This window comes from Ursus americanus, chromosome 36 (genome assembly GCF_024610735.1).
Source record: "Ursus americanus isolate L20-20 chromosome 36, mUrsAme1.1.p, whole genome shotgun sequence".
Lineage (NCBI taxonomy): Eukaryota > Metazoa > Chordata > Mammalia > Carnivora > Ursidae > Ursus > Ursus americanus.
The window spans coordinates 5,727,630-5,740,309 of NC_142162.1; the positions used below are offsets into that span (position 1 = coordinate 5,727,630).

Sequence of the window (12,680 nt, forward strand, 5' to 3'; positions counted from 1 at the left end):
GTACTCAAAGAGTTGTCCATATCAACTAATGGTAATTGTGTCTTTGCTTTATGCCATGCTGAGTTATTTAAGGTTTCATAGATATGCTCTACTGTCAGATAACAAAGGATACCTGCGTCTGGCTCCATCTTTCCTACAGGGTGTGTTCTTCTAACAGATGCCACCCCCTAACATACTGTTGCTAAGCTTTAATGAGCTGGAAAATAAGTTGGATAAGCTCATTTAAATTGTGTCTAATATTAAAGGAAACACAGCTGACCCCTGAACAGCATGGGGGTTAGAGGCGCCAACCCCCCATGCAGTCAAAAATCCATCTGTAACTTTTGACTCCCCACAAATTTAACTACTAATAGCCCCCTGTTGACCAGAAGCCTTACCGATAACATAAAAACAGTTGATTAACACTTATTTTGGTATGCTGTATTATACACTCTATTCTTACAATAAAGTAAGCTACAGTAATGAAAATGTTATTAAGAAAATTGTAAGGAAGAGGAAATATTTATAGTATTATACTGTATATATCAGGGAGAAAAACACACAAAATAACACAACACATATAAGGGGACCCGTACAATTCAAACCCATGTTTGAGGGTCAATCGTAAAATGTGAAAACCCAGCAGACTGTTCGACATATAAGGAGCCCAGGCCACAGAACACGGACTGTGAGACCTCTGTCTTGGCTATGCCAACACCTTTGTGCTTATTTTTGGTTCTCAGCTATTTTCCAAAGAATTGAGGTTGTTAGGGAAATAAACATTTCTCTCTTTAGAGGGTGAGCTTTTTTGTAATTGGCCTGTCCACTGAGTAGTCTCCTTAGCATAGGCTGTTCCAGGGTATCAATATATACAGATGGTACATTAATGAAAGAAGACTGTTTCTGAAAGGGAATGGTTAGGAGTCTCAACTGAGCTATTCTTGTAAATAGATCTTGGGGCAATGTCTTTTTCCTGTGGGAAAATGTCTCAAATTTAATGAAGAACACAGCTTGATACATAAAACTGCACTGAACACAAAAATTTTCATAAGTAATCTAGTATGTATTTGACATAAAGACTTACAATAACTTGAGGTGTTTTTTTTTTAAAAGATTTTATTTATTTATTCGACAGAGATAGAGACAGCCAGCGAGAGAGGGAACACAAGCAGGGGGAGTGGGAGAGGAAGAAGCAAGCTCATAGCGGAAGAGCCTGATGTGGGGCTCGATCCCGTAACGCCGGGATCACGCCCTGAGCCAAAGGCAGATGCTTAACAGCTGTGCCACCCAGGCGCCCCAATAACTTGAGTTTTTAATCTCTGATCTGGTTAGCTTTTTATTCCCCTTCATTTAATATGAACTACAGTTCATCACATATCTTATAGTCATTGAACTGACCCCCTGACTTTTAGCAAGAAAATTGTAACATAGGCAGCTTGAGAATATAAGTTACAGTGCATTTGATACACAAAGCAAAACTCCATAAGTAGCATTTTATTAGTTCAGATCAATAGACATCTTCTGATTCTAATTACTCAGGAAGAAGCATATATTGTCCTCAACTATATTGCAAATTAACAGTAATAATCCTATTACTGAGGGACAGGTCTCAAAATAGGTGAGAAAAAAAGCTGTTCTTAAAGTACCCTGGAGCATTTTAAAAGCTCTTATTTATATGAAATGATTGGCAGCTTGATTTAAAATCTTTTGTATCTGTTAATTTAAAAGATCACAAGGGAAGTTGAAAAACAGATAATCATTCAGGCTTCTCTGAGTTACCATGCTATCAAAGTAATTAACCAATATGTTCTTAACGACATTTTATAATTGAGACTTTTTACTAATACATTCTGGTATTCTCTTAATTATGAATTAGTACAGATTTACCAAATTTGCAAATGTAAATACTTCAGTACATATGCTATTTTAATCTGAGATAAATTCTTTAATAAACAGTATTAAATACTCACAGCAACAAATTGGTTATTTTCTAATTTAATGATGTCTCCCACTTTGACATTCATCCATTTTTCATTCTGCAGTCTAAGGACAAAAACAAAATTAACTGTTTTCAAGAACAGAGAAAAAATCAAAGGAATGTATTCACAATGGTACATCATATAGCAGAATCAGATGAGACTTTTCTAGAATGTTAAATTCAAAGGACCTTACATTACAAAGTCTTTTACCCGAGTGATGTGAGAACTAAGGCCCAGAGAGGTCAAGTGATTTGCCCAAGGATACCCAGTAAGTTAGGGTTATCCCTGGGACTAAACTCAAGATGCCTAACTCTCGGCTGCGTGATCTTTCCATCACCCATGGTGCCAGCTTTATATACCAGCTATTAACTCTTGCTTGTGTTTCCTTGACCAGAACAATGGCCAGTTGCGATGGGGGGGGGGGGGTGGCAGCAGTAAATTCAGTCATTTTTTCAGACTCTATATTAAAAAATATAGAAATAAAACATCACTGCCATTATCTCCAAAGTCTGTTTAACCAGAGGCGAAGGAAATTGGTCCAGGGCAATAGCTAAAATGCACATAAGAGAAAAAGAATAAGAATTTTGGAAAGGACATGAACAACGAGTGATAAAGGCAGCCTTGGAAGACTCAATAAGAAAGAACACTTACCAATCACCCATAAACACTGTGGCTGAAGGACAGGCTTGGGGGCACTTTACTGGCTAGGACCAACAGCTCAGATTGAGAACAACCTCGCCGAGATGCTGTCCTGCTTTCTTTTAGGCTTACGTATATGATGGAGCCCCTCATTTACCCTTCACCAGATTCAAAAGGGTTTATAATAAAGAGCCATTGTGTTTAGTTGGTTGGGTCCCTTGTGACACACTGGGGACACAGGCCATCTGGAAATGGACCATCTGTGGCAGTATACCATGATGCTATTCATCCCTTCAGAAATTCTCTGAAACTTAAACCAGCTTTGTTTTCTGAGTTAAAAGCCTTCCTTACGCTTCTTTCCCAGCAATTCTCTTCCAAGAGAGAAGGCTGGGATGAGAAGGACAGGTTGCCCAACAAGTTAAGGTGGGCGGGTTAATTTCATTCTGCAGTTTAAAAAAAAAAACAAAAACCTAATTTACTTGTTTTATAGGCTGGAAAACAGTTTTAAATATTTATACAACTGTGAAATATGCCTCACACTATCAACCCTGCTGGGTCATTTGGCTTAAGCACTCAAAGAATTTTTCTTTAATACAGATCCAAGTACATGTTGTTCTGGAAAGTTTTCAATTGCAGCATTTTCATCTCTAGCCAGAATTCAATCACTTTTCTAATGCCACACTTTTCTGCACTTTATCTAGTTCGACAACAATGGGACAACCTAGGAAGCCTTCTAAATCTCATTTTATTTATTTTTACAGATACAGATTACGTGCTGGTTTATTTCTCCCGGATACCGCCTCCTTTGGAGCATTAGTGGCATTTCTCCGGGGACGGTTTCTCAGATAAAGGTCGATATGAATGGACTGAGATAGAGACCGTGTCTTTATTTACGCAGAATGCACTGCTACTGAATTGCCCTGAAGTCTCGACTGAAAGTGCATCTGCTTTAGGGAGAAGCTCGGATGATATTAAGCTTCATTTCCGAACTTATTCCTCCTTCCTATCCACTGTAAGCTCCAGGAAGGACTGCACCCTAACTCTTCCTCCCAAACGGAAAATCAATCAAAGTAAAAAGGGAACCCTACAGGATCTCTTACACATTTCAAAATGCATGTTTGATAGTTAAGTTTGAATAGATAAATAGCAACAGCCACTATTTGGGAGAACAAACCAAAACCTGAGTTTTCTCACATAAATTCTGTTTTCTCAAGTCTAGTATCTTATTATCTCCCCCTGTAAAACCAAAGCAATTGGAAAGAAATTAGTAAAAGTGTGGTGGTATCCATGAGAATTACAGTAGGCCATGTGTGATATCTTGGCTAAACCCCTTATTTGAATATATATCTGTCAAAAAATCTGGTAACCCCAATCAAAGGAGGGTTTTTAAAAAATATTACTTCCGGGGTGCCTGGGTGGCTCAGTCGTTGAGCATCTGCCTTCGGCTGAGGGCGTGATCCCGGGGTCATGGGATCGAGCCCCACATCAGGCTCCTCTGCTGGGAGCCTGCTTCTTCCTCTCCCACTCCCCCTGCTTGTGTTCCCTCTCTCGCTGCCTGTCTGTCAGATAAATAAATAAAATCTTAAAAAATAAATAAAAAATAAAAAATATTACTTCCTATTCTATCTTGGCAAGTAATTATAACTACTAGGATCTCAAAGGTATATTTCAGTAAGCACTCAGGGTCATATCTACAAAGTATCCAAACTTACCAAACAAGCATAAACTGATAAAGACCTGCAAGTGAATTTAAATCATCTGTGTTTTAAATCCCACCATTTTTATTGTCCTGCCCACTACTAACACCACTGATGACACAACATCAAAGACACACCAGCAGGACTGGAGGGGCGGACGGGAAGATTTGCTTTAAAGCTCATCTTTGAAATATTGCTAGACTTCTTCTGAGATTTTAGCTTGTATAGTAATTGCATTTCATCATCATCCCGAAACACTGAAAACACACTCCCTGTCTCTCCATGTGTGGTGCAGCTGTTTCTGGGGCTCATGTTTGAATCAGGCTTGCATCACAGCTCTGCGAGGGAGACACGGGCTGGCTTCATGGGCTGTGATGAGGACACCTGGCTCCACAGACTGGCACCCACAAACTTTGCCTTTACCTTTGTCAGGGAAAGCCCTTCTGTTCTCATAAAAGAATTACAATATATGCATATTCTGAAAGCAAGTTAATTCATTTCATTGCACCGAATCCAGAAATTCCAAGATTTTAAAATAAGCTTCAATTTTCAGTATCATCACATAATTATTTCAGGTCTTGAAATAACCTAGTTAATGGTTCTTTGAATCAGGCTTTTCTAAAATAGCTGTGGTCATGATAGAGACTTTAGCTTAGTAAACTCACAGGCCAGTTGTTAAATAATAAGTCAGAATTCCAGAAAGAGATTTATGAAATTTAAATTCCAAAGTCACCATAAAACATTTGAAGTTAAACTACCACAGAATGGCAACTAGAATTACTTTGAGGAAGGAACTTTTAAAAATACACCCACTAATTATATACCTATTCTCAGAACATCAGAGATTCTGATGTTCTGAGAAAAGATGGTAAGAGATGCAACTGTATGTAGTAATTGTTTGATAAATTGGTCTCAATCTGTTTCGTGCTGATGAGACATCCAGAGCGCTAGGCTATGTTGAGAAACTTCTTGAGAAAACATAATTCCGAGTAGATAGCCCCTTCCATGCTCCCTGTCATTGAACTATTAGTTCTAGAAGCTAGAAATCAAGCACTTGCTTTGAGCAACATACCAGGCCCACTGCTGAAGCGTAAGGGCAGAAGGAGAACTTCAATGGGCTCAAGTCTCCTGTCATTTTTTTCCATACTCTAATACTTGTGACTCCTATTAGCAACATAGATTCCTGAAAAGAGAATTTCCTCAAAGCTACAGAAGACACGTTGGAGTATTAAAGAGACAATGAAGAAGGTCAATATAACTGATCTCCCCTAATTAACCAGTCAAACCACGTACAATGAGTTTGGTTTCTTCTTTCATCTCAAGCCCATGTCAGATCTATAACTTACAAAAATATTCTCCTGCCCATACAGATCTTGCTTTACTCACCACTGTATCCTCAGGACCTAGAATAATGCCTAATCCCTAGCAGGCACTCAATAAATGCTTGTTGACTGAATGAAAATTAATAAACACAGAATCATTATTGCCAAAAATATTTGTTGAATGACAGCATTTCCCTGAATGTCTAATAAGAATTATAGCAACCAACATTTATTTAGTGCTTACTGTATGCCAGTGACTGTGAAGTCTTCATGTACAAGGTTTCCAAATAAATACAAGTGACACCCAATTAAATTTGAATTTCAGATAAACGACAAATAATTTTTAGTATAAGTGTGCCCCTATACAATATTTGGAACATCCTTACACTAAAATTTTATCATTGCTTATCTGAACTTCAAATTTAACTGGATGTATTTAATTTCCTACATCTGGCCACACTAGAAGTGTATCTTATCTCATTTAATCCTCACAACAACCCTACGAGATAGGTACTACTGCTACTCCCATTTTATAGAATAGAAAACTGAGGTTCAGAGAGAGAGAGAGAGAGACATTTGCCCTATCTTGCAACATCTATCAAAAAATTTTATTCCCACACACTTTGAAATAGATATTTCACTTAAAAACAACAGATCATACAGGTGCTTAAAGACGGATGTACAAGGATATTTACTGCAGTATTATGTTATAAACTATTAATTCCCCCTAATAAGGATAAGACAGATGTTCCATGGTACACCTATTTAGTTACGGCTCATCCATCCAATGGAATAAATACAATTTAATCACTAAAAAGAATAAGATAAGTCTATATGTGCTAATATAAAATATCCTCTAAGTTACATTACTAGGTTAAAAATAAGCATGTGCAGGACACTGCATACACATGGCAAGATTCTAACTGTAGTCTGAGGGAAGGACATACGCACACATAACTCGGTTCTTACATACATAGAAAATTTCTTGAAAGATACACAAGAAACTATTCCGTAATTGCCACTAGAGAAAGGAAATGAACAGGAAAACTGGAATGGAAGAGAGACTTCGTTTTACGGTATACTTTTGTGTACTGTTTGAATTTTTGGCATTACATAGATTGATTAAAGGACAACCAGGGAGGAAAAAATAGAAGAACAGAAAACTCTTCAAAGGCCACATGTAAGTGGCAGAGCCAGGACTGGAACCTGAATCTGACTACAAAGCCCATGTTCTTAACACATCTATATTTATTATTTTTTTTTACTACATTTTCACTGATTATTATGTTTTGCCTCTTTAGAAAGAAAATGGACCCTAAAGAGCTGAAGGGATTTGATCGCAGCAACGTACATACTACCGTTATTTAATATCTGCTGATCCCAAACAGCTTGCGGTCACGGTTCCCTGACACAAATGCTCAGTGGACAGCAGCAATTTCTGTATTTTTCCAATTCCACTGCTGTCAGAGCCACCCTAGAATAAGACATAAAGCTTGGCCCTAATGCTCTAACAACAGACTGGTGAACAGGATCTCATTACATTGAGAATGAGCATAATACTCATATCTTTGGAATCTATTTATTTTGAAAAATGCAGATGTTCCCCTCCTCTTCCTCCCGTCTTATTCACACAGTGCTTATGCTGAGGCAGAGTCACACAGGGAGGTCTGAGATCAGCTGCTGAAGATGCTCTCGTACCAATTTGCCCCGGGGTGGGGGGGTTGGGGGGGGGGAAGGCAAGATGATAAAAGATGTAGTGCTTCAGCATGGATAATTTAGTTTAATGATTTGCTAAGAAAAAGTAATCAATTTTGTAAATGTCTTGCCTATTTAAATAAATCCTTGCTGGTTCTATTGGCGTTGTTTGTATGCACAAACACAGTTACAATTTAGCCTTCCTATTCTCAAAACAGAATAATCGATTCACTAAGTTTTACCTGAACAATAAACCTACTGAGAGTCGCGCAGAAAGTGTATTCTCTTTAATCATTTCCCCAAACTGAAACCATTGTGAATCAGCCTCCTAATGTCCTGACTTCTGTAAATTCTTAGTAGGATTCTTTGTTTGTTTGTTTGTTTTTAAAGATTTTATTTATTTATTTGACAGAAAGAGAGACAGCCAGCGAGAGAGGGAACACAAGCAGGGGGAGTGGGAGAGGAAGAGGCAGGCTCATAGGGGAAGAGCCTGATGTGGGGCTCGATCCCATAACGCTGGGATCACGCCCTGAGGCGAAGGCAGACGCTTAACCGCTGTGCCACCCAGGCGCCCCTCTTAGTAGGATTCTATTCACAGATGCCTAATTGATGATGAGACCACAGGCAAATTGGAAGAAAATTATTTCACAGGAAGACTATGACATCTGCTCTCATATATGAATGAAGGAAATGCCTCACATTGACCATGGAGAAAACAGACCTCTTTGGGTCTAGCCTGATTTCTGGGCAGGAGATTCAGAAGATCATCTGTGTGCAAGAAGTTTATTGGCAAGTTCTCTTTGCATTAGCACCTGTGGGAGAGTGAAGGAAACACAGGGGCAGAGGGAGGAGCTGGGCTGTTGATACTATCACAACAAAAGCTCAGCCAACTTTATGGGGAGCTCTGGAGCTGGAACAGGCCTTCAGAGCTGGATCAAGGGGGGTCAGACCATTATACCTTGCACTGTTGACTCCAGCAAGAAGGGGTGACCTTGAGCAAAACAGCTCTCCTCAGCCGATGGCAATTCCTGAGAGGGACTGACAGCTGAGGGTTGTATATAGGCAGCACTCCTGGTAGCTGGGGAAATACGTTCTGCAGTCTGGAAGGGGACTGTGGGCGGCGCAATAGAGCAGCCACTACAAACTGAGAGCCCACTTCCCAATTTTGCTATTGATATGCTCTTGTAATCAGAATATTCCTTTTCAATTCTAAACTATTTCACCTTCCTCTAGTTCCAATTTCAATTCTATAAAGTCAATATGAGCAGCTGCCATGAGCCTTTGTACTCCCCACTCCATTCTATGACTTTTGGAGAAAAATCTGTACGACTTTGGGTTGTCCAAGTCACTCCTTTTTCCAATGATTAGTAAATGAGGTTGAAAGATAAATTTTTAGTAGCTCATCATTAAAAAATATTCTGATAACCACTGACTACCCAAATATCCTAGAATGTCTACATGGGGGGGGGGGGGGGAACCACTATTCCTGAAATACTCCTCATATGAAGAACATATTTTGATGGAAAAAAAATTACAAGACATCACCTTAGCCTGAGTAGATCAACCGTTCTCTTCATCTAAATTGCCACATCTTGGGGTGTCTGGCTCAGTTGGTTAAGCATCTGACTCTTGGTTTGGCTCAGGTCATGACCTCATGGTCCTGAGATCCAGCCCCCAGGCTGGCTCCACACTCAGCAAGGAGTGGGCTGGAGATCCTCTCCCACCCCAAAAAATACATACATACATAAAATATTTAAATTGCCACACCTTATTTTGAGAAATCAGAGAATATGCTTTGGCCAAGCAACTCTTTTTAAAAAACACCCCAAAAGAAGATAGCTCCCAGTGGAGGAGAATGAAACCTGAGTATCTTGCTTCCAAGATAAAAGACCTATATTATGTTTCCATTGCTACTCTTAATCAATTTTCCTATGTGGGGCCAGGTTAAGAGAGAACCAAATGTCTGTTAAGCCAGAAAAGAAATATTAGTTAAGTGAAGTAAGTCAAGCAGAGAAAGACAATTATCATATGGTTTTACTCATATGTGGAACATAAGCAATAGCACGGAGGACCATAGGGGAAGGGAGGGAAATCCAGAGGGGGAGAAATCAGTGAGGGAGATGAACCATGAGAGACTATGGACCCCGGGAAACAATCTGAGGGTTTCAGAAGGGAAGAGGGTGGGGGGAGGGTTAACAGGATGATGGGTATTGAGGAGGGCATGTGCTGTGACGAGCACTGGGTGTTATACTTAACTAATGAATCACTGAACACTACATCAAAAACTAATTAGGTACTATACAGTGACTAACTGAAAATTTAAAAAAGAAAGCAATATTCGTTGGTTGACATCCCAAGTAATAACACATGCCATACCAATATAGATAAAGCAATGGTGTCTCTTGTGTGACTTGATTTGCTCTAGTCAGAGAACGTAATATTTCTGGAAATAGGATTCCTGATTTTGTGGCACAAAGCACAGCTATGGATATTACTGGAAGATCATGAGTTTATTTACTTACTAGATTTATAGTCACATTAAGTCCTAAACACTTTTTAAGAAAGTTTTTAAACATTACTTTAAAGTAGGTCGTAATGTTTATCATTTTGAGTTTCTCAGAAATAGGATAGTACGCAGGTAGAATTCTTAATTAGATCATCATCCAGTAGCATGTGAAGTACCATAACTCTTCATTAGTGAGTTCAAGACTGTTCCATATCTGCAAAACGAACACTGAGCCAGGGGCTGCGTGTCAGAGCAACAAGCAGAATTAGATACAGACTGTAGTTATTAAGGAACCTACAGACTTCTGGGAAAATATAAATCTGGCTCTTAAATAACACCAGTTAAATCATCCTTGCCTTTTGATACCTGGAGCAAGTGGATATTCTTTCAGCCAGCAATGAAGAATACCTGTATTCCAGGAGAATGATCTCAGTATTCGACTGTTTGCTATAAAGCTGTCATCAAAAGCCCAGCAAAAAAACTGATAGACCAGAGAAATTGTCTAATAAAGTATATATTAACTTTCATTCCTCAAGATATTCCCAGCTTTGTCCCCTTATACAGTGAGCTCATCAGAAAACTATATGCCTGGACTGTATTACTGTGGTCCCTCTAGACTTGGCTTCTCATGACTTAACATCATGCCAACAGATTTCAGTCAGCATTACTTGTGGTCATGAGTAAAATATCTCACCCTTTTGAGGATTCAACCATTATGTCATTTATATTTCTCTCAGGACCAGGATAAATCTTATTGCTCACAATTACTAGAATGCTTCCTTTCATTGGGTCATCAGTTTTGTACCCTAGACACGTTCATTGCGAAGAGAGACAAAGTTCAAGGTAATGTTTCAGATTCATGAAGGAACAAATCCTAACGGATTGTTTAAACAAAATCTTGGACATTTTATAGTAAAGACTGTCCTTTGAAGATGACATTGTATGGAAAATCTTGATACTTTCAGAAGAAATATTATTCAGAAAGGACAGGAAATTGGAACCAATTTACTTAAAAATCCTTACATTCTTAAAGAGGAGAATCCTGATCTCCTATTTATGAAAGAAACAATGTAACATGGTAGAAAGTGTGTGTCGGTAGAATCAGAAGACGTGGACTTGGGTCCAAGCTCACCACCAATCAGCCATGTGACTTGGGCAAGAAGTTGACCAAAATTGAAGTTTCCCTCTATGACCTACATTAATTGGCTCAGGCAATCCCTCAGAATGTCTCTTTATTCATAACACTAAGGTCTTTAAAATAAGGTAAACTCATTTGACATTTCGACACCTGTCTATCAAGACATCTGTGAATGTCAGGTAAGATAAAAGTATGCACACATTTTGCAAACTATAAAATAATATATAAAGTACTGTGACTATTTTTGTTCTTATAAAGTATCTCATTATAAGGATGGTACATTCTGATTTCTACTTCAAGTCTTCAAAAGAGCTATCTATATCCAGTGTCCCCACTTCTTGACTGCCCATGCTTTCTCCAATCAGGATTTTTTCTCCAACTGTCCAACTGCAACCTCTCTTCAAGTTGCTAAATCAAAGGATGAATTCTCAGTCTTCACTGAGTTTCAACTACCCATTCCACATCTCTGCAGAATGACTAATATCTCAATAGAATTCTGGTCTCCCAGTCTAATCAAAGAAAAAAATCCAAATAAATAAACAAATAAATAAATAAAACAAACACTACCGTAATAGCAACCTCCTTCCCAGTTATTTCTCATCCTAGAACCTCAGCTAAGAACCATGGACCTCCAATTTCTCTCTTCACACACACTCAATATGGCAGCACTTTTATTGGTTCTACCCTCAAAATACATTTTAATCTTTGGGTTTTAGATGACATGAAGGGAGTACTGCTACTTTATTGGGTATAGTAACAGTATTATGGCTAAATATATTGTAAGCCCTTATCTGTTCAAGACAAATACTAAAATATTTACTGATAAGGTGATATGACATACAGGATTTGCTTTTATAATACCCCAGAATATAAAAAGTGACAATGGATACAAGAGTAGGAGAAAGTTCGTGGCTGCAGCTCAGTCATACCTAAATAAGAATTCATTGTACTATTCTATTTTCATGTGTTTGAAAATCCATAAAAAGATATGTTTCTTTCTTTTTTTTTTTTTAATCCTACATTACTACCACCAAGTCCATGGCATCATCTCATCTTGACAATGGTAGGAAACTCCTAATTTGTTATCTTAATTCTGCTCTTTCCCCTCTCTACAGTCCATTGTCCACACAGCAGCCAGAGAAATCTTTGTCATTCTATGTAATTCTCCTGACCAAAACCTTCCAATAGCTTCTCATTACATTGAGTATAAAATTAGAATTCCCCACCATGACCTCCAAAACTTCACTCTTGCCAACTCCTCAGAACTCCCTTTTATCACAAAACTTTAGCCAAAGTAGATATCTTACTATCAAGTTCATTTTGACTTTGGTGCTTTTATACTTGTTTTTCCTTTTATCCAAGATTTTGGCATGGCTAGCTTACTTTCAACTCAAATCTCATCTACTCAAAGGGTCTTCTCTGGCCACCCTACTTGAAATCACTTCCTCATCTCTAATCCCATTATTCTCTATTCTATTATCCTATTTTATTTTCTTTGTTGTAGTGATAACTACCTTAAATCATATTATTTGCCTATATTTTGCTTATTACTTGTCTTCTCCCCTTATAGTAGGCCCCTAAGGGCAGGGATTTGTCTGTCCTGCTCATTTTTGTATCCCCAATATGCAGGACAGTGCCTGGTTCAATATATATTTATTCAGTAAATATTTGAATGGATTAGTTATTTACATGGTCATTCATGCTGCATGCTTAGCATGCTTAGCT

The 12,680-nt window shown here is 38.4% G+C and overlaps 1 protein-coding gene across 6 annotated transcripts in view; it reads right to left on the reverse strand.

Annotated features, from left to right (window-relative positions):
• ATP8B4 (ATPase phospholipid transporting 8B4 (putative)) overlaps nt 1-12,680 on the reverse strand; it is a 246,914-nt gene that overhangs the window by 116,923 nt on the left and 117,311 nt on the right. For all 6 annotated transcript variants that reach the window (XM_087859264.1, XM_045812106.2, XM_087859266.1 and 3 more), the window contains one exon: nt 1,950-2,022. In XM_087859264.1, coding sequence (XP_087715390.1) covers nt 1,950-2,022 — 73 coding nt within the window. The remainder of the gene's footprint in view (nt 1-1,949; nt 2,023-12,680) is intronic.